The 19056-nt window shown below is 39.2% G+C and overlaps 1 protein-coding gene and 1 long non-coding RNA gene across 2 annotated transcripts; both read right to left on the reverse strand.

The window, feature by feature from the left end:
• Nucleotides 1–7729: 7729 nt before the first annotated feature.
• LOC124273250 lies at nt 7730–11870 on the reverse strand. The gene is made up of 3 exons (XM_046708465.1): nt 11389–11870; nt 9134–9433; nt 7730–7940 (listed from the first exon to the last, which is right to left on the reverse strand). The coding sequence occupies exons 1-3, from the start codon at nt 11729–11731 to the stop codon at nt 7774–7776; spliced, it is 810 nt and encodes a 269-aa protein (XP_046564421.1). The 5' UTR covers nt 11732–11870; the 3' UTR covers nt 7730–7773.
• A 221-nt stretch (nt 11871–12091) lies between these two features.
• LOC124273246 lies at nt 12092–18209 on the reverse strand. The gene is made up of 3 exons (XR_006897586.1): nt 18151–18209; nt 16140–16212; nt 12092–12407 (listed from the first exon to the last, which is right to left on the reverse strand). It is a non-coding gene; the product is annotated as an uncharacterized LOC124273246 (long non-coding RNA).
• Nucleotides 18210–19056: the final 847 nt, after the last annotated feature.

The following is a 19056-nucleotide window of genomic DNA, read 5'->3' on the forward strand; positions in this document are numbered from 1 at the left end:
TGTGCACATAATATATTGGAAATCTGTAAGCACAAATCATGTCAGATCATAAACTGAAAATGTTAATGATACTACGAATAATATGATATAGAAGACTCATCTACACTGTTTTAATATCTGCTGACTTGAGTTTGACTAAACAGCTTCCTTTGTCATAAGTATTCATATCTTGGCGTTAAAACCAGGGTAGAGTTCGTCACAACAGTGTTCGATAATACAAGAAGGTCTAGATGTACATCAGGATGACAGTATATTCAGCCAAATTCAAAATCAAACACATTATTGCAAGTTGTAAGAAACCCTCATATCAGATAGACAGTTAGTTGTTGATTAGATGATAAAGTCGGATTCTTAGAGTGTGAGCTTGGACATGCATATCTATGTGTTCCCCCTCAGCGTTTAAGGTTTTAATTACATCTCTATCGAATGCCTAATGATTGTATTGACCAATTCGGTTACTCTCCTATGACGTGACCAAAGGACATCGAGTATCTTATTACTACCATTGTATATTTGTCCCTTTAAAATGTGTACGGGGAAAATATTGCACCCTGTAATTGTTGGGAATTGAATTTTATAAAACAATTGTTATTTGTATCATTATATGGTTTGTTTGGGGGTTTTTTACACTGTATTCTTCCTCGCTTACCACACATAAAGGGCACGTCCATTATGAGCAGAACCAGGTTTAGAATTTTTCTGTCAACCATTTTCACTGAAACCCTGAAAAAGAAAATGATATCAAGAATTTAGGGTAAAAGGTTTCTATAATTTCATTTGATGCAGATGTAGAAGAATACCATGCGAAAGTAAAAGTGTGATTTTCAGTTACATCACATCAGTTTGATATGAGATAAAGGCCTGACGAGATGCAGCATTTTTCGATTACATCAGTGGTACAACTGTGGCGCTGAGAAACGATTACGTCAATTACGATCATTTTTTTTCTGGGTGCAGCTTAAGAAAAAGGACAGTTATTTGTGTGGGAGGCATCAAACAGTTTAAAGATATGATAACACTGGGCTTAAGGGTCGCAAATCATTGCACAAAATACCACTTTGGGTCCTAGGAGTAGAAAATGCGCCGTTCGACCTATTGTCGTACCATAACAATTAAGTATGTCAACTTCTGCCCATACCAAGGAGATGATTTATTAGCTTTTTACAATGTTGGGTATATAAAAAACAAACAGGTGGTGTTTGGTTCAAGGTATTCATTGCAATGTAGCTTATTGATCTATGTCGATTTTGAGCAATTTTGCACTTCATTGCTCCATTCAGGAGACAAACGGCATGTGTGTGTCATTACCAGGGGGATATTGTTGTTTATTGTTTATTTGAAAAGTGTTGATTTCGAAATCGTCGAGTATAACACTCCAGAGACTTTAATAAATAATAAATTCAGACTTGGAAAATACCACGACATTGAGAAGGGAGATGATTTTCAGTGTACGAGATAAATATTGTTCTCCTGCATGAGGAAGGAGGAAGATAATTCCAGTGGGATGAGGAAAGTTAACGCTTGTCAAAGGCACGCGGTTCTCGAGAGTTGCATCATCTGTTCAATTCTTTATCAATAAACAACACCGGTTAAATACAATTTTCGTTGTGGATTAGGCAAAACATTTTCAGCTTTTTCATAATTGTAGAGTCGACAAAGTGGTGATTAAAAGTTATATGCTGAAATATACAAACGTGTGTGACCGATGTCTGTCAATGGCGTCATATGCATATTATGTAAATCAAACACATTTTGTATATTTGATACAATAATAACTCACCAATGTTGCACACCAACGATCTGATATATCCTACACTGCAGGCGGCCTTCAACAATCTGTCGCGGTGTTCACGAGGAAGTGTGCTCCAGCTGTAATATAATACACTCGTGCCTGAGATACACCTCTCCTATAAATAAATAGAAGTTGCCCTTTAACCCTCTAGCAACGGTTTTGTGGCTACTTACTGGGCATATAGTAACTCCCACCGCATGTGTGAGCTTGATACACCGAGTAACAGAACAGTATTTCAATCATACCCTGGACGGTCATGTTAACAATAAAGACGAAAACTTCAAGTGAGGCAGTTGGGTGGAGGATAGCTCAGTGGAGATAGGTACATGTATTATGTTAACACACGTCATTGTCAGCAAAGTTTGACAGGAAGTCTTGACCACTAGATTCTGACATATCTGACGGTTGCAACCATTTAAAGGGAATCGTGAGTCCATAATGCCCCGAACAGCATCTGATGAAGAAACACCAGCCAAATCAACAAATGTGTAGAGGCATCGGGAGGCTTACCTCAAATACTAGTATTCAGCTGAAAGCAGAGTTCATTGTACAAAAAAAACTATATCTCAATAAGAGTAAACTGACATTTTACTTACACCAACGTATTACTAGCAAGCAACTAAATATGTCGGGTACAAAGTCACATGACTGTTGACACGTTTCATCGTCGACATTGAAGTAAACGTAATACGCTCTTTGTATCTGTGGCACAGCACTCCGGTGCATATAGGAAGTAACTATGTGCTGCTTGTTCAAACCCAGGTTTCATTCTACAAACACTACCCATCAAACAAAGTATAGCTTATTCCGGAAAATACATTGTCACAGCACTGACCAACTTCCTTCGACAAACACTACCCTTGAAATAAAATATATACAATTTATCATGAAATTTACTTACAACTCAAGAGACCTTGAAGGTCCGGATTAGAAGGAGCCTTCAGTTACCCATGCTTGTCGTAAGAGGCGACTAACGGGATGGGTTGGTCAGGCTCGCTGACCTGGTTGACACATGTCATCGGGTCCTAATTGCGCAGATCGATGGTGATGCTGTTGATCACTGTATTGTCTGGTCCAGACTCGATTATTTACAGACCGCCGCTATATAGCTGGAATATTGCTGAGTGCGGCGTAAAACTAAACTCATTCATTCACAACCCAAGACGCTGTACACGCTTGTAGATATGTGGTATAGGTTTAGCTGTATTTGCCATGGACATTGGAATATGAAATTCACGAATCGTTGCCTCGCGGTGACAAGACGTCACATTAGACGAGGTAGTCATATATACTTCTCTTCAAAAGTTTAGACTCACAAGTGTAAATATAGCCACTTACTTCAGGCAACTGTTCTAAGCTACATTTTGCAGAATATTTCATACTGTTTAAAGATACTGTTTACACATGAACTGATGTATTGTAAAAAAAATTCGTAACGTTGAAAAAACTAATGTCATGAGTTCAGTAAATGTTGAAAATCAGTGAACATTGACAAAACTTTACACCACAACGCAGCTGTTCACACGCACGATATTTGCACATGCTTTTCAATAATTTGATGCATGATCCTCGTACCATCTATCTGCATAAAGTTTGCAGTTGGTTTCCCCAAGTTCGTGACTGGGTCAATAATCCTTGAGGAGCATTTTTGAAATTTCGGGTTAGAAATATGCCAGCTGTATCACAGCGACTTTTCAGTAACTGACTACGGAGAAATAAGCACACGTTCAGGGTGGGCAACATCTACCACAATTGTTGTCGCAGGATCCGCTTATTATGGGTTGAAACACCGGATAAGACTAGAATCCATGGTTTGAGTTACTAGTGTGGTGCATGTCTACAATCCGGGGCAATCCAGCACCCCTTCCCCCTCCCTCCTTTCTCGCCCACCCCACCCCATTAACAACTGATATCCCTAAAAAATATTCATAACGAAACAGTAAGCAGGTCACACATTCAAACGACCCCATCTCAAACTAAGCCAGTTGTTTTGACACAAGTGTTATTCCTTGGTACTTGACCCGGTCTTTCGATAATGTAGCTACATGTACGATGCACAAAGCAATGCACTGAAAGCGTTTGAGGCGAGTGGAATTAATACAATGTTTTATTTCCTTAAATCATTCAATTTATAAACATTGTTCAGCTTTATCTTTTATGACAAAGTCTCTTTATTTTGATCCACGGGGCTTCTGATACAAAACTTTATGACCCTATATACAATTACACACAATACAAAGAAAAAACAGTTTTCGTTGATCTGATGTCATTCAAGTGCCATGAAACAGACAACTTCCTTCCACTTGAAATATAGACACAGAAGACCGATGCCACAACCTCATCTGTTCCTAGTTAAATGTGTGAATAATGGTGATGATGGCTGTGATGAAACACTTGCCACAAGACAATTTGAACAGAGCTATGACTTCCACTTCCCACAAGTAAACTAAGGACAGTTCCAGGACGAGGATAGGAGGAAACAACGCAATATGTTTGTCATTTATTGCATTGTTGAAATATTAATATTTCCACACCGCAAAAGGGCGCCAACTAGTTTCTAAGTCTAAACATGAAGCATTGTCGCTACATCTCAGATGTGTCAAAACAGTGCTAACATGCCTTGAATCTGATTGGTTGAAAATCGTGATCAAATGGTATTTGATTCCCGGGAATTCTCTGCGTATTAATACATACAAACATCGCTCACACCATTGTATTGTTACGTCGTCAGCTGCGATGACGTCATTAAAGTCATATTGTGACGTACAGTCCGAATGACGTCACAAATGAGTAGTTACAGATACTACCATGGGAGACACAAAAAACGTGTGTGGACCTTTCGGTTTACTTTTGTGTTTATAATGTCGATAAACATCATGTGTTGGCAAATTTCCGGGTGTTATTGAGTATTTGAAGCACGGGAATATTTCATTTGAAACCTCCGGCTGACGCCGTCGGTTCCAAATGAATTCCCGTGCTTCAAATACTCAAAAACAACCTGAAATTCGTCAACACATGAAGTTTATCTCCTAAGTGACACATACTGCTTCGCAATGTTGTGTTTTATTAACTCCAAAATATTCCGAAGCAGCAAAGGCAAGGTAGGTTGCCTTTTAAGAGATTGACACCAATCCGGATTCTTAGAGTGGATATTATTGTGTATATTGTTCACATATGAAAGGTAGTTTCACAGTGAAATCATTCCATTTTTATTCTTGTGTTATTCCGGTCTGCCGTATTGCGTCTCCTGGACGTACAGACGAACTGTGATCCTTGGTGATCCTTTGAATGAAAGAGTATATTTAATTAATAATTAAATATTATCGAGAATAATACATGTTACCTAATATTGACACGGTAACGTTGCCCTCACTTTGGCTGTTCTTTCTCATGGCAAACACTGTGGGAAGTTGAAACCTGTGAAGATCCGGGTTAGAACTGGCCTTCAGTAACCCATGCTTGTCCTAAGAGGCGACTAACGGGATCGGATGGTCAGGCTCGCTTACTTGGTTGACACATATTATCCTATCCCAATTGTGTAGAGCTTTGCTCATGCTGTTGATCACTGGATTGTCTGGTCCAGACTCGATTATTTACTATTTACATACCGCCGCCATACAGCTGGAATATTGCTGAGTGCAGCGGTAAACAACAATCAACCAATCATCAATCAATAATAATTTTAGTGAGCAAGATTCCTTTCCGTTGAAACATGCATAGTGCTGTTTTAGAAGCCCAGTGTCTGACAAATATTGGTGTTACACATATCCCCAGTTGTGAGTGAGAGAGCGAGTATGGGTTTTCGCAACCTTTAGCAATATTCAAGCAATATCGTGGCGAGGACATCAGAAATTGGCTCTACGTATTGTACCCATGGGGGGAATCAAACCCGGGTCTTCAGTGTGACGAGTGAACGTTTTATACATTGGGCTATCCCACGTCATGTCGTGTGCCTACCAGATAGATATACGACTTGAGTTCAAATTAATATTATTTTATATATCATAATATTAGTCATTGGTTTTACAGGTAGGCTTCCCTACGCTGGAATATCATCTAGTGCGGCGTTAAACAACATGCACTTGTATAAACCCCCATATGGAGGAACAGGTCAAGCAGTCTTGAAGTGGGACAAGATTCGTTCTGCTGGGTTATTTAGCTTTACCACGCCTGGATCCATAGAAACGAATTCCACAGTCTCTCTGATGAAACGCTTGTCGACGCCATACTAGTGATCACTGAGATCACTAAACACCTGCACCACTTCGGGCTTCCTTAAGCATGTAGACGACCTCTATAGACCTGAATTGCAGGAAAAAACAGCGTTACCCCTTCCGTTATCTAACAATGCCTATAGCAATAGGCATGCCTTATGTCAGCTTGACCGTAGACAATCGGTATATTAATAAAGTTTTATGGTTTCATAATTCATTTGCAACAGGAACATGCAAGTCAACAACCTGCCCATAAGTGGTCCTCGATTACTGCAGGAGCTGCCGGGTGAAAATGTTTACACACAAAACAAATCTTGTTCCTGGTTTGAGTGATTGAGAGAGTTTAGTTTCACGCCGCTTTTAGCACTATGCCAGCAAGAGCGTGGCAGAATATATGATCAGCATAATATAATCAATTTATACTACCCTAGATAACCGAAGATGATCTCATCATCACGTTAATGTTGTTGTTATATATTGATGGGACTTCACCATTAACACTCGAAGACGGTTAACTTTTCGGGTTCCAGTGTATTAGAATAACTGGGCCTAATCTTTCTGTTGTTCAGTTTGTGTGGTTTTTTTTTGGTTTTGTTTTTGTTTTTAAATTCACATCGCCGATCTGAATAGCTTCCAACCCGCTGTCAAAATAAGTTAGGTGTGATTGGTGCTTTTAGGAAAAACAATATACCAAAATTCCAGCACGGTTCTGGTTATTCCATGATTATGATTTTAGATTCAGAAATTAAACAAACCTGTGGTTGATATGAAGAAAGTAAATAAAACGTCAATCATTCTGACGTCACTAGGTCACTGATTTGTGTCCTACGATAACAAGACTGACTTGGACCAGGCTTTGCTGTGGTTCATATCAGAGTAGAAACGTGGGATATTGTTTTGTTTGAGTGTGAGTTCGACAGAGAAGATCATGTGAGTGAGTGAGTGGATGTGTGGGTGGGCTGTTTGAGAGTGGCTGAGTGTTTCAGTGACTGAGTGAGTAAAATACCAAACGGTATGCATTCAGACACAAGCAACAGAATTCGTGTATGCCGTAGGATTTGGTATATATTTAAGGATTGCCTGTTTGTGGGACTTCTGTCAAAATATTCTGGGCTATGCTGGAAAGTTCCATCTGGTTGTAGTATCTTGGAGTACCTTCCAGAAATGCTTTAGTCTAATTATAGCAATGATCTAAATATAGCGCAGAGCTGTCCTCGACGGAATGTCAACAGAAGCAAGTAAGTGAGTGAGTTTATTTTTACGCCGCTTTCAGCAATATTCAAGCAATATCACAAAATGAGACACAGGAGTGAGTATGATTTTACGCCGCTTTTAGCAATATTCCAGCAAGATCGCGACGGGGGACAGCACAAATAGGCTGCACACGTTGTACCAATATTGAGAATCGAACCCTGGCCTTCGGCGTGACGAGCGAACGCTCTAGCCATTAGGCTATCCTACCGCCCCGTGGACACAAGAAATGGGTTTCACAAACTCTGCCCATAGGTGGAATAGAACCCGGGTCTTTCGAGGGTGGGGCGAACACTATAAAATTTAGGCTACCCCACCTATCCTAGACGGAAAAGGTGTAATACATTTCAATACAAGACAGAATACACATGTAACGTAATAACACCGAGAAGGATGTCATAAAAAGGAAAATTATGTGACCACCTGTTTGCACAGATGAGTTAGGAATTGAATAATGTAACATAAAACAATCTCATGTTTATTAGATTTAATTCATCCCATGTGTACTTGCGATGCTTATTTTAATGTCAGTTTATTTCGGCGAGAGCGGACAACGAGAACTATGGCGATGACAAGGATTACGGCAACTCCCACAGATAATCCGACAGCAAGAGCTACAGTATCATCTTCGGCAGGAGGGGGTCTGGTGGTAGGGGGCGGCTGGTCAGGTGGTGACGATGTGACTAAAAAAGAAAATATCAATACTGACTGAGTAAACAACATAACCAATAGCTGCTGAGCTGTTAACGTTGTGACTGAGAGGACGATATCAGTGAGTGAGTGAGTGAGTGAGTTAATATTTAACGTCACATCGGCAATATTTCAGCTATATCGTGACGAGAACATGCGATATTAGAATGAAATATATGTATATCATAAAAAACCTGCCGACAGTAAAAATACTAGATAATCACAGCTATCAATATAAAACTAGCGAATAAAGCTAAAATATTCCAATTAAAGAAGACAATACAATGTAAAAATGGGCTATAAATCGCCAACAACTGAGGACAATATCAGTACTGACTGACAAGAACAACATTACAAATAGCAATCAAAATAGTCTATTAACGGATGTTTTTCTTTAGTGGATAGTAACTAAAGTCTGCCTGTATACCCAAAATTGCATGCATATTCATAATGAGTGGGTGAGTATGATTTTACGCCGCTTTTAGCCATTGTCCGGCGGGAGACACCAGGCTGGGCTTCATACATTGTACCCATGCGAGGAATCGAACCCGGGCATTTGGCGAACACTGTAACCATTATGGGACCCCAACCTCCCTTGCATTTTCATGGTGTACTGACGGTGAGAAGTTATTGGTTTAAGAGACATACGACCAGTCAAGCTGAGACTTCCATTCCGCACATCTGAACATGCTGAAGTGTCTTCTGCCGAATATTGCGGGAGTATTGCTAGAAGCAGCGTATGAATATAGCCATGTACGGAGTGGAAAAGTGAAGATTTCTTTACACTGAATATACTGTTAGAATTTGCATATATCTGCCTCAAAAGTGTCGCAGCTGGTTTGTATTTACTTTGAGTGTTGCATTGTAAAACTGACCTTGTGCCGTGGCTGTAGGTTCTCCAGTCGAAGGTGCTAATCCTACAAGAAATGAAATGAGTGTGATGCCGTTTTCGTTTGCCCCACGTCAAGTATTGTCAAGTAATGCTAATGGACCCATGTTTCGTTTTGTACACTCAAATCTTTTTCTCGCCAGAATCAGGGTTTTCTGCGTGCCGAGCGTGCCTAACCCACTGTCACCTGCGTTTAGATATTATATAATGTAGGTATAATACAGATTAAATATATGTGAACTCACAACAGCCATCGATACATTCAAGTCAATAATATAAATACACACACATACGTACCACTAAACTTGTCAACTCCGTCACAGACAAGGGGCCTGGTGATGCTGTCGCACATGAACGTCACAGTGACGTCTCCGAAGTGGTCAGCTGTCACACTCAAGGGCTGGGTTAGAATAGTGTCAGTTATATTGTCCATTGTCTGGTTCTCCAGGAGGGTTTCTGTAATGATTCCAGTTGTCAGTTGGAACCCAGCAGTTTGGGAACAGTAGTAGTTCCTGATGTCGACTGTCAGGGTGAGATTTGTACCAGGATCCAGTGCGGTGGTGTCTGTGTCGCTGCTGATGTTGCAATGTGGTGGAGCTGGTTGCAGGATAAAATAAATAAAATGAATAGGATCCTATTTAAATGAATGAAGAAAGGAAGGGAGGAGTGGAAGAAACTTGTACAATACAACACAAAATGAAAAAATTGTAGATCATGATTATAAAGGAATGAACGAATGAATACAAGGAAGAGGAATGGAGGTGAGGTGAGGTGAAATTGGGTTTTACGTCGTACTTGAGAATATTTCGCTCATATGATGACGTGCATGCGTGTGTATGTGTATGTGCGCCTGCTTGTACTAGCCCAGACTGAAGCTGTTTTTATAGTCCTATACCATGCCGCAGTGAAATATGAATACCCCACTCATACACATTATACTAACTCCGAGCCGACCAGTCCTTGTTGTACCCATTAATGCCGAGCGCCAGGCAGGGACCAACAAGTACCATATTTTAACGTCTGTTGGTATGACGCGGTCGAGGATAGAACCCGCGACCTTCCGCTCTCCGGGCGGACGATCTAACCACTACACCACAGAGGCGGTCGAAAGGAATGGATAAATGGATGGAAGGGTAGATGGATGGATTGATGGATAGATATATGGATGACAAAACAAAATTAACTTGAAATATCAGTAAAAGGATTTGCATTGAATGGAGGAATGAGGTTTTGGCACCATGCTGAAGCAGCAAACTCACTTGACAACTGATGGGCATTTTTGACTAAATCAACTTGACTTAAATCTGAATGAAACAAAATTGATTCTCATAATAAACAAGAAAATGATAAACAGTATCATAAACAATTGGTCATTTGCTGTGCCTAGAACTGATGATTATAGATTAAGCCAAAGTGACCAGCACTGTACAGATTTTCGAGGGCTTCGCTTAGCCCGTGAATTCCTTGGACCTGTCTTTCTTCGGGTTTTCCTGCACCATCATATTGTTAGCAGAGGCATTAAACCAAACTCATCAGATCAGACATGTTGGAATCCAGCAGCTTGGGTAGACTAGTAGTTTCTGATGTCGACTGTCAAGGTGAGATTTGTACCAGGATGCAATGCGGCGGTGTCTGTGTCGCTGCTGATGTTGCAATGTGGTGGAGCTGGTTGCAGGATTAAAATGATAGAAACAAATAGGATCTTTTTTTACATGAATGAATGGATGAATGAGTGAATGAATGGGGAAGACCTAAAAAAAAGAAACATGCACAATACCATACAAAATACACGAATGAATGAACGAATGCATGAAAAGAAGAAACGTGAACAATACAATACAAGGTGAATAAAATTGTAAAACATAATTCTAACAAATATCCACAGGCCTATGCATAGAACCGATGATATTATATTAGTGCCATAGGGTATCTCTTATTATGTAATCAGCACTATACAGATTCTGGTGAGCTGGGTTTGTCCATGCCGGTGAAATACTATGGCCTGAATGTAATATAAAGGGATTTGTTGAATATATGAACGAATGAGAAGGAATATGTTGAATGTTCCGTGAATGAGAATGAATTTGTTGAAGTATGAGAAGGGATTTGTTGAATGTATGAATGAGAGGGGAATTTGTTGAAGGTATTTGTTGAATGCATGAATGAGAAGGGATTTGGTGAATGTATCAATGAATGATAAGGGATTCGTTGAATGTATGCATGAATTGAAAGGATGTGTTGAATATATGAATGAGAGGGATTTGTTGAACGAACGAAAGAATGGATTAAAGAATAAATGAGAAAACAATGAAATAATGTAATGAAATATATTAGTTGTATTCCTAAACATATCTATAGGGCATGCATCAGAAATCCGTGATCCGCCTATCAATGTTTTGAACTATATATTTGCTCCTGTTTGATCAATGGATTGTCTGCTTCGTTCATGCGCCCGGTAGGTTTACCCTGATTTTGTACACATCAAGTTGTTACGCCGAGATGCAACTCTCTAACTCCTTTCGTTGTGTACACTAAACATCATTTCCACTTACTTTTCAGCAGTTTCTGGACACCATTACAAGTCACAGTCCAACTTCTGTCACATGTGAAGTCCAGCGTTACTTCACCTAATCGTGTGATGTCTACACTGAAGGTCGTGGTGATGGTTAAGTCTGTTACAACACTGACGTTGTGTCTCGTTCCCAACTCTTCAGTCACAGCACCAGTAGTGAGATCAAAGCCAGTCTCCACAGAACAGTAGTAGCCCGCGATGTCCACCGTCAGAGTCAGCTGTGTTCCAGGTTCCAGGGAGGCGGGGTTCTCGTCACTGCTGATGCTGCACTGTGGGATTCCTGATTGCAGGACAATATGGAGAAACAGAAGTAAAAAGCACATGAAGACTCGGGCATTTCACTCAAACTTGATATAGTTTATAAAGTTACTCAAAAAACCATTACTTTCTCAATGTATATGATACGAGTATTACCATTGTTTGTTAGAAATGCAAAATGAACGCTGAGCTCGTCCAAGTGACGACATATGTCAGCAGATAAGAGTTTACCTATCAATATATTTATCGAAAAGGGATTTATGTATATTTATGACGGCATGGATGATTGTAGCAATAGTTAATATGGTAACATGACCATATTATTTCTTGACTGAGGAAGCCTTCCCACCTCGGCGTCAGTTACAATTGCTGCTGGACCCTTGTCAGGGTTTGAGGCTCATGAATAATAAACTCGACAAATAATATCTATATACTCACCAGCTGCTGTCAACTGGCACACGTCCTCTGGGATGGCACCCAACACGTTTGCGTCCACTAATCTCCAGGTTCCAATATCATCCATCCCGACACTGTCTATGATAAGTGTGGATTGTGTGACGTTCGTGGTTGCATTGTATCCAGCAATAGGGCTGCAGCTGGGGTTGCAGGTGACAATGTACCTGTCACCTTTTGGTCGAACCCATGCAAATCCTGTGTAGTTGCTTCTGTCAGCGACTATTGTGTGATGTGATCCCAGAAGAGCCACTCCCCCAGGGCACTGGGTGGTCATCTGAGCTGTAACTTGGAAACAAGGAGTACTGCAGTCCCTAATATTATTGTTTAGGGCTTCAGGTATTCTTACCATGTGTATATCGTACATTAAAACAATGAACAGCTGGTTAACACGAAGAACATATCTACATGCACATGTCGTGTCACAGTTGAAAGGACCTATCTAAATACTTCGAGTTATCTGAGGTTCAAAGAGAGCAGAACAAAATGGAGAAAGTTAATTAAAGTACATACATATATACAAATGTCATTCGCAAACAATAATGATTGGGAAAAGGTAATTGAGAAATCTAAAAGAATCGATCGATCATCGAAATTAATCAGTATGGCATACGTTCATTGTTTCTTTCTTTAAGCTTATTGTGGAATAATTGCTTCTTCATTTATACGTTACAAACTTAATAATAGTACGGAGTGTCCGGCGGTATATCATTTATTTGATGTTAATGCATCAAATTGTAAATGACTTTTTTTATGCAAATAATTATAGATAGGTCTTGCAGTGAATGGAACAATTGCAGTATTTACTTCAGAGTTCAGAAACATTGTTATGACAGCTTGGATTTTAGGACAAGTAAGCATGCGTAGTTTTGTTATAGTAATTATTCCGCGAACAATAATCAGTTACTAATCAGACGTCGTCAGAAGAAAGACTTATCGCACAATGAATGGAGTTATCGGTCTAATGCACAAGGAACCCTTGAATACACACTGCCTTTTAGAAAGTGGTCAAATGTAACAAATGTTATACCGGTATTTGTGATTACACTATTCGCCAGCGCACAAAGTCAGCCACCAAACCAACTCAGCCGCTGCGGTAAGACAGCAGGGTGTCCTGGCGATTAGGTGCCTGTCTCTGAGGGTGTTGGGTTCGAATCCTGGATGGGAATTCAACCCAACAACCGTACTAGAATCTGTACAGTACGGAGGAAGTGTAATCCCAAACATAACATCTGTAACACAATAAACCGGTTATGATGAAGTGACTGTGTTGAATTCTCCATCATAAGTGTTAAATATTTCAATATCAAAACAGTAAAGGACCTTTTTACTAAAGTTTATTATCATTTAATCATTGATTTTTTAAAAGAGATAGATTTGTTAAATGAATTTTGATATATGTTTTGTAAATAGATAAAGTTTTATAATTGGTTGTTCAGATTATCAACTCAGATTGTTAGTGGCTGTATCCTCAAAGGGGGTTGAAGTATTGTAAAATTATTGTCCTCCTGAGAGGGTACGTAAGTCCCAAAAAACTTTCAACGTAACATTTTCACGTACCAAGTTTTAAAACGCAGTATTTTTGTTCTTTTAAATTTCGGCCAATTATCATACGATCGCCAGCGGCTGAAGGAATGGTGTAAATCCAACTAGATTCATGCAGGAAGCAAAAGTAATGTAACTCCCCATGGTCCCTAGTGTGGTGATCTACCTTCAGATGCTGGCGATCTACAACCCGTGTTTTATATTGTATTGTCTTCTTTAATTACACTGTTTTAGTTTTACATGCTAGTTTTATGTTCATATCTGTGATACTCTAGTATTTTTTACTGTCCATCGTCGACAGGTTTAACTCCTCACTATGTTTTCATTTTTGTATTATATAAATTATTTTCGTCACGATATGGCTGAGATATTGCGGATGTGAAGTCAAATATTAACTCAGGTATTTAGTAAATTATTATCGTAAGTGTTGTAGGACAACAGATTAATTTACCATGTGCATATCTTAAAAAAAATATATTAAAATGAGCCAACAGTGAGTTAATATTTTTTTTTTATTTATTTTTTTTTAAATCTTTATTTCCACATTTTACATAGTACATGAAGAATGCATTCACATAAGTATATTCATACAAATATTCACATACAATATATCAAGTATATTCGATACACAGTCACAAATCCCGTTCATACAATGAATAAACGTCTTTGAATATCTATCTCAGTAGTTCCAATACTAATAATAGTAATTAAATATCAGTGAGTTAATATAAACTCATGCAGCATACATTCAATGGACACTTAATTCTACATGAAAGTAAAGACAATAAGACCATCTAATAGAAGAAATTTTGAATATTTAAAATCAGCAACGCGCACATGATATATTGAAAGTTTGTAAGCACAAATCATGTCAGATCATAAATTGAATATGTTAATGATACTACGAATAACACGACGCAGAAGTCTTATCTACACTGTTTATATATCTGCCGTACATGCCCTCATTTACTTGGGTTTGACTGAACAACTTCCTTTGTCATAAATATTTACAACTTCCTCTTACAACCATGGTAGACTATATTTGGACAGGGAAGACATGAAACTCGGCGCCAAAGTAAATGTGATCAACTCTAAATCATATGGACGCAATTGACTATTATAAAGTTATACAACCACTTCGATAATGTCTTAGGTTATGCGGCGCAGTGGGATAGCCTAATGGTTAAAGCGTTTGCTGATCACACTGAAAACCTGGGTTCGATTCCACACATAGGTACAATGTGTGAAACCCATTTCTGATGTCCCCCGCCGTGATATTCCTGAAACATTGATAAAGGTGGCGTAAAACCATATTCACTTACTCTTAGGTTACGTAATGGCGTTTTCGATACAGTGGTAGACGATGCATTGTCAAGTGAGGGGTAAGCTTCATACCGTACCATAAGCTCAGAATAAAGTATCAAACCGATAATATCCAACGTGGATTTGTGAGTCGTATTTGACTCCACGTTTCAGCAATATTACACCAATATCAAGATACACAATCCATTGACATCATTGTACCCATTTGGGGAATTAAACCTGTATCTTTGGTCTTTTCTTTAACCGCTAGATTACCCTATTGCAGCCAGAATATGACAATAGTAGTATAGGATAATGCTCGTGTAATTAATTGGAAAACAAGCTTTTTGTGTAGAAGCTCATAACATTCAGTCTTAAAAAGCATTATTTGTCATGGAGCGTTAGAACCTTACTTAAGCACTGGTGTAAACGTTACTAGATTTAATTCTGATGGAGTCAGTTGTTATTTAGAATCTTTTAAAACGGCTATAAACTTTTTTTTCTGAACAGTTATAGAATTTTTATACACTGGCAAGTGGATGCTTCTTCCGTGTCACATCAGTTGTGCAAATGTTTCACCCTGCAGAGTGAGTGAGTGAGTGAGTTGAGTTTTACGCCGCACTCAGCAATATTCTAGCTATATGGCGGCGATCTGTAAATAATCGAGTCTGGACCAGATAATCCAGTGATCAACAGCATGAGCATCGATCTGCGCAATTGGGAACCGATGACATGTGTCAACCAAGTCAGCGAGCCCGACCCCGTTAGTCGCCTCTTACGACAAGCATAGTCGCCTTTTGCGGCAAGCATGGGTTGCTGAAGACCTATTCTACCCCGGATCTTTACGGGTCTCCCTGCATATCAGAATCTTGGCATATTTTGAAAGTTTGTCAAATGTTGCTGCAAGGTTAACATTATTGAACACTGACATTCTTGCTATTGACACTGCTGCTATATTGTACATTGCCTTTGGACTTGTTCATTCACCCTGCTGCGTTCGGCCATTGGGTGCCAATGATATCCATTTACTTAACGTAATCAACGTTTCTTTGTTGTTTCACACTGAAGTATTGTGCGTGCAAATACATTGGTTATCGTGTTTCCATTAAACCCACTCCAAATCGTTACATAATGGTGTAGCCTTTGTGAAGATTATTTATAAACCGTGCTTACCACATATAAAGGCCACAATCAGGTTGAGAAGAAACACATTTGGGATGATTTTGTCCGCCATTTTCATTGAAGCCTGAAAAAGAAATTGTCAACAAAATAGAGTACAATGCTCTTGTACCTTGATACAATATTGTATAAGAGCCAACATTGACATGTAGTGAGAGAAATAGTGGCCGTTGCTGATACCCATAGATCACTACTTCTGATACTGCTAAACCACATCACTACTTCTGATACTGCTAAAACCACATCACTACTTCTGAAACTGCTAAAACCACATCACTACTTCTGATACTGCTAAAACCACATCGCTACTTCTGATACTGATAAAACCACATCACTACTTCTGATACTGCTAAAACTACATCGCTACTTCTGATACTGCTAAAACCACATCGCTACTTCTGATACTGCTAAAACCACATCGCTACTTCTGATACTGCTAAAACCACATCACTAATTATCATCCTTTTATGTTACAAAATGCCAGAGAAATGAAAGCTTGTTTCAAGTTAAGTGTTGTAACGGTAGCTACACATGATATGTGTCAAGCACCCTGGAAGATTTTATCTGCAGCTCCCCTTGAACTTGTCAATGCATATAGGTTAAAAAAGAAGGTAATTTACAATTCCCAGCATATTATTTATCACTGTTTGACTATGATTGCAACATACAACCCAGCTAGCGGCGCTAAACATGACACATCACTGCGGTAGGATGACACACCCCTTCACTCCTACGGGTGGATTCTGTGTTGAAATATGATATAATTGTTCCAGCTCAAACTTTAGGGCAGACCATGTTTAATGTGTAGACTCGTGTGACAAGGTTGCTGTGTTGTAGCGCGTACACACGAGGATGTAAAAAAAACTCTTAATCGTAAAGAACATAATTCTTCTTGTAGTCTTCGTTTCATAACTTATATTGACCTGTGAAGGTCCGGGTTAGAAATAATCTTCAATAACCCATGCTTGTCGTAAGATGCGACTAACGGGATCGGGTGGTCAGGCTCGCTGACTTGGTTGATACGTGTCATCGGATCCCAATTGCGTAGATCGATGCTCATGCTGTGATCACAGTATTTTCTGGTCTAGACCTTCTCAGGTTAATAAAGGTATTTTGTATTTTAATTACGCCAGAAATAGCCATTGTTCATCAGCAAATTATAATTGTCCCATTTTACACTTACGAAAATGTCGTGTAAGAGAGACACTTTTGAACATTTCAACAACATTGGTCTTTTTGCATACGTTTTCCATATGAATTTTATCCGTATGTATGATAATGCGTATATTCCAGCCATCCGACAGAACGTCGCCGAAGCAGGTTTGATTGCAAGGTTTGAGGATGGTGTGTATGTACATTCCTATTGCTCTTACATCTCTGTATGTGTCATTGGTCACATGGCATATTTCTGCCGGTAATCTTAAAGTGTGTTGCCGAAAACGGGTATGGGTTGTTAATTTGTATCTTAAATTGTAAATCTGTGCTTGGTTTGTTTATTTCACTTGGTTAGGTTTGTGTCTTTGTTGTTGTTAATGTGCAAGTGTGTCCAAATTATGATATTCTGAGCCCAGGGTGCCCGTTGTACAAAGCGATCTTAGCGCTAAGGCGATACTCCGATACCTTAACATAGACTTAAATTAGTCTTAGAGCTAAGGATATTTTGTACAACGGCAACATGGTGCTGGAAACATACCTCGAGACAAAACACAACGAGGCTGCAGATATTACTTTCATGTCTCGCCGCATGTGGGCATATTTGAAATAAATTATGTATAGGTATGTATTATCTAAATGTGTATATTCTGACCCCGTGAGTTTCACGAACCTACTTGTGTGTGTTTGTATGCAGGACATTTTGTTATCGAAACACGCATTCGTAATTGTAGAGTAAACAAAGCTGATTAAAACATAACTGTTCAAATACTTGCTGTTCGTCGTGGGTATTTATATGTATCTGATATATATCAAACAAATCGTTGTATTTTATAAAGAAATAATAACTCACCAATGATCGAAGTCAACTTATTCAATCCAATATGATCTTCACTGCAGTCGAGCCCAAACCATCCGTCGTAATTGTTGATGTGTAAGTGTACTCGAGCTATCATAAAATGAATCCACGTGTTCGTGAGATACACTGCAGCTTTAACATACTAGTTCGTCATGGACGACTCCTGACCTCGTGCGATCAACACGTTTTGTTTTACCTGCACGTTACAGGGAGTAGGTGGTATGTCCTTTAAGAGTATTGCAGTCATGTCAGAGCACATCGGATTGATCTAGGAGCCTGGAAACGACGAAGGTATGAACCAGAAGTTAGGAATGTGTTATTGTAGCCCGATGCACCTATTGTTCTCTGAACAACCTACATACTCCTTTAGGGATATATAATCCTTTGAAATCTGACACTACTAATCCTATGAATCATTGATCAACGTACGATGTTGGTAAATACGGCATTTAACGGCTACTGATGGATACACGCATATTTGGGTAAAAAATTTACAAAGGGTCGGTTAGCAACTTTAATGGAAATGGCACAATATGTTTATCAAGGTATCTTGGACTTAAGAGTTATTAACAGGTTACACGCACGAACCACCTTGATTATCCATCAAATAATATTTAATTCTGTAAGGTTATTTCGTCCATGACCGCATATGGCACACTGTTTTCTTCTTACTATTAATGATGTCATTATTACGCCATAACCAGACACGTTGGTATTTGACGAATTTATCCCAGTGGATGCGTTTTTTTTTTCTCAAATGACAAAGATTTCATGCCTAAGAGTCAAAACCAGACTGCTTGCAAGTTTATCATTGGCTAGAAACGTGTCCTTGTTCTGGGATATTGCCACGTAATACAGCGCAACAAACACTGACCCAGTGGGAATTCATCCAATGACGGG

The sequence above is a fragment of the Haliotis rubra genome, unplaced genomic scaffold, assembly GCF_003918875.1.
Source record: "Haliotis rubra isolate DU_JTF1 unplaced genomic scaffold, ASM391887v1 Scf1788, whole genome shotgun sequence".
NCBI lineage: Eukaryota > Metazoa > Mollusca > Gastropoda > Lepetellida > Haliotidae > Haliotis > Haliotis rubra.

Bases quoted from the DNA above. Each gene is read 5' to 3' on its own strand.
- LOC124273250 (XM_046708465.1), bottom strand. From the start codon at position 11,731: ATGTGCTTTTTACTTCTGTTTCTCCATATTGTCCTGCAATCAGGAATC. The intron at 9,434-11,388 runs GTAAGTGGAAAT...TCCTGCAACCAG, and splicing joins TGTCCAGAAACTGCTGAAAA to CTCCACCACATTGCAACATC. The intron at 7,941-9,133 runs GTACGTATGTGT...TTTCTTTTTTAG, and splicing joins CGGAGTTGACAAGTTTAGTG to TCACATCGTCACCACCTGAC.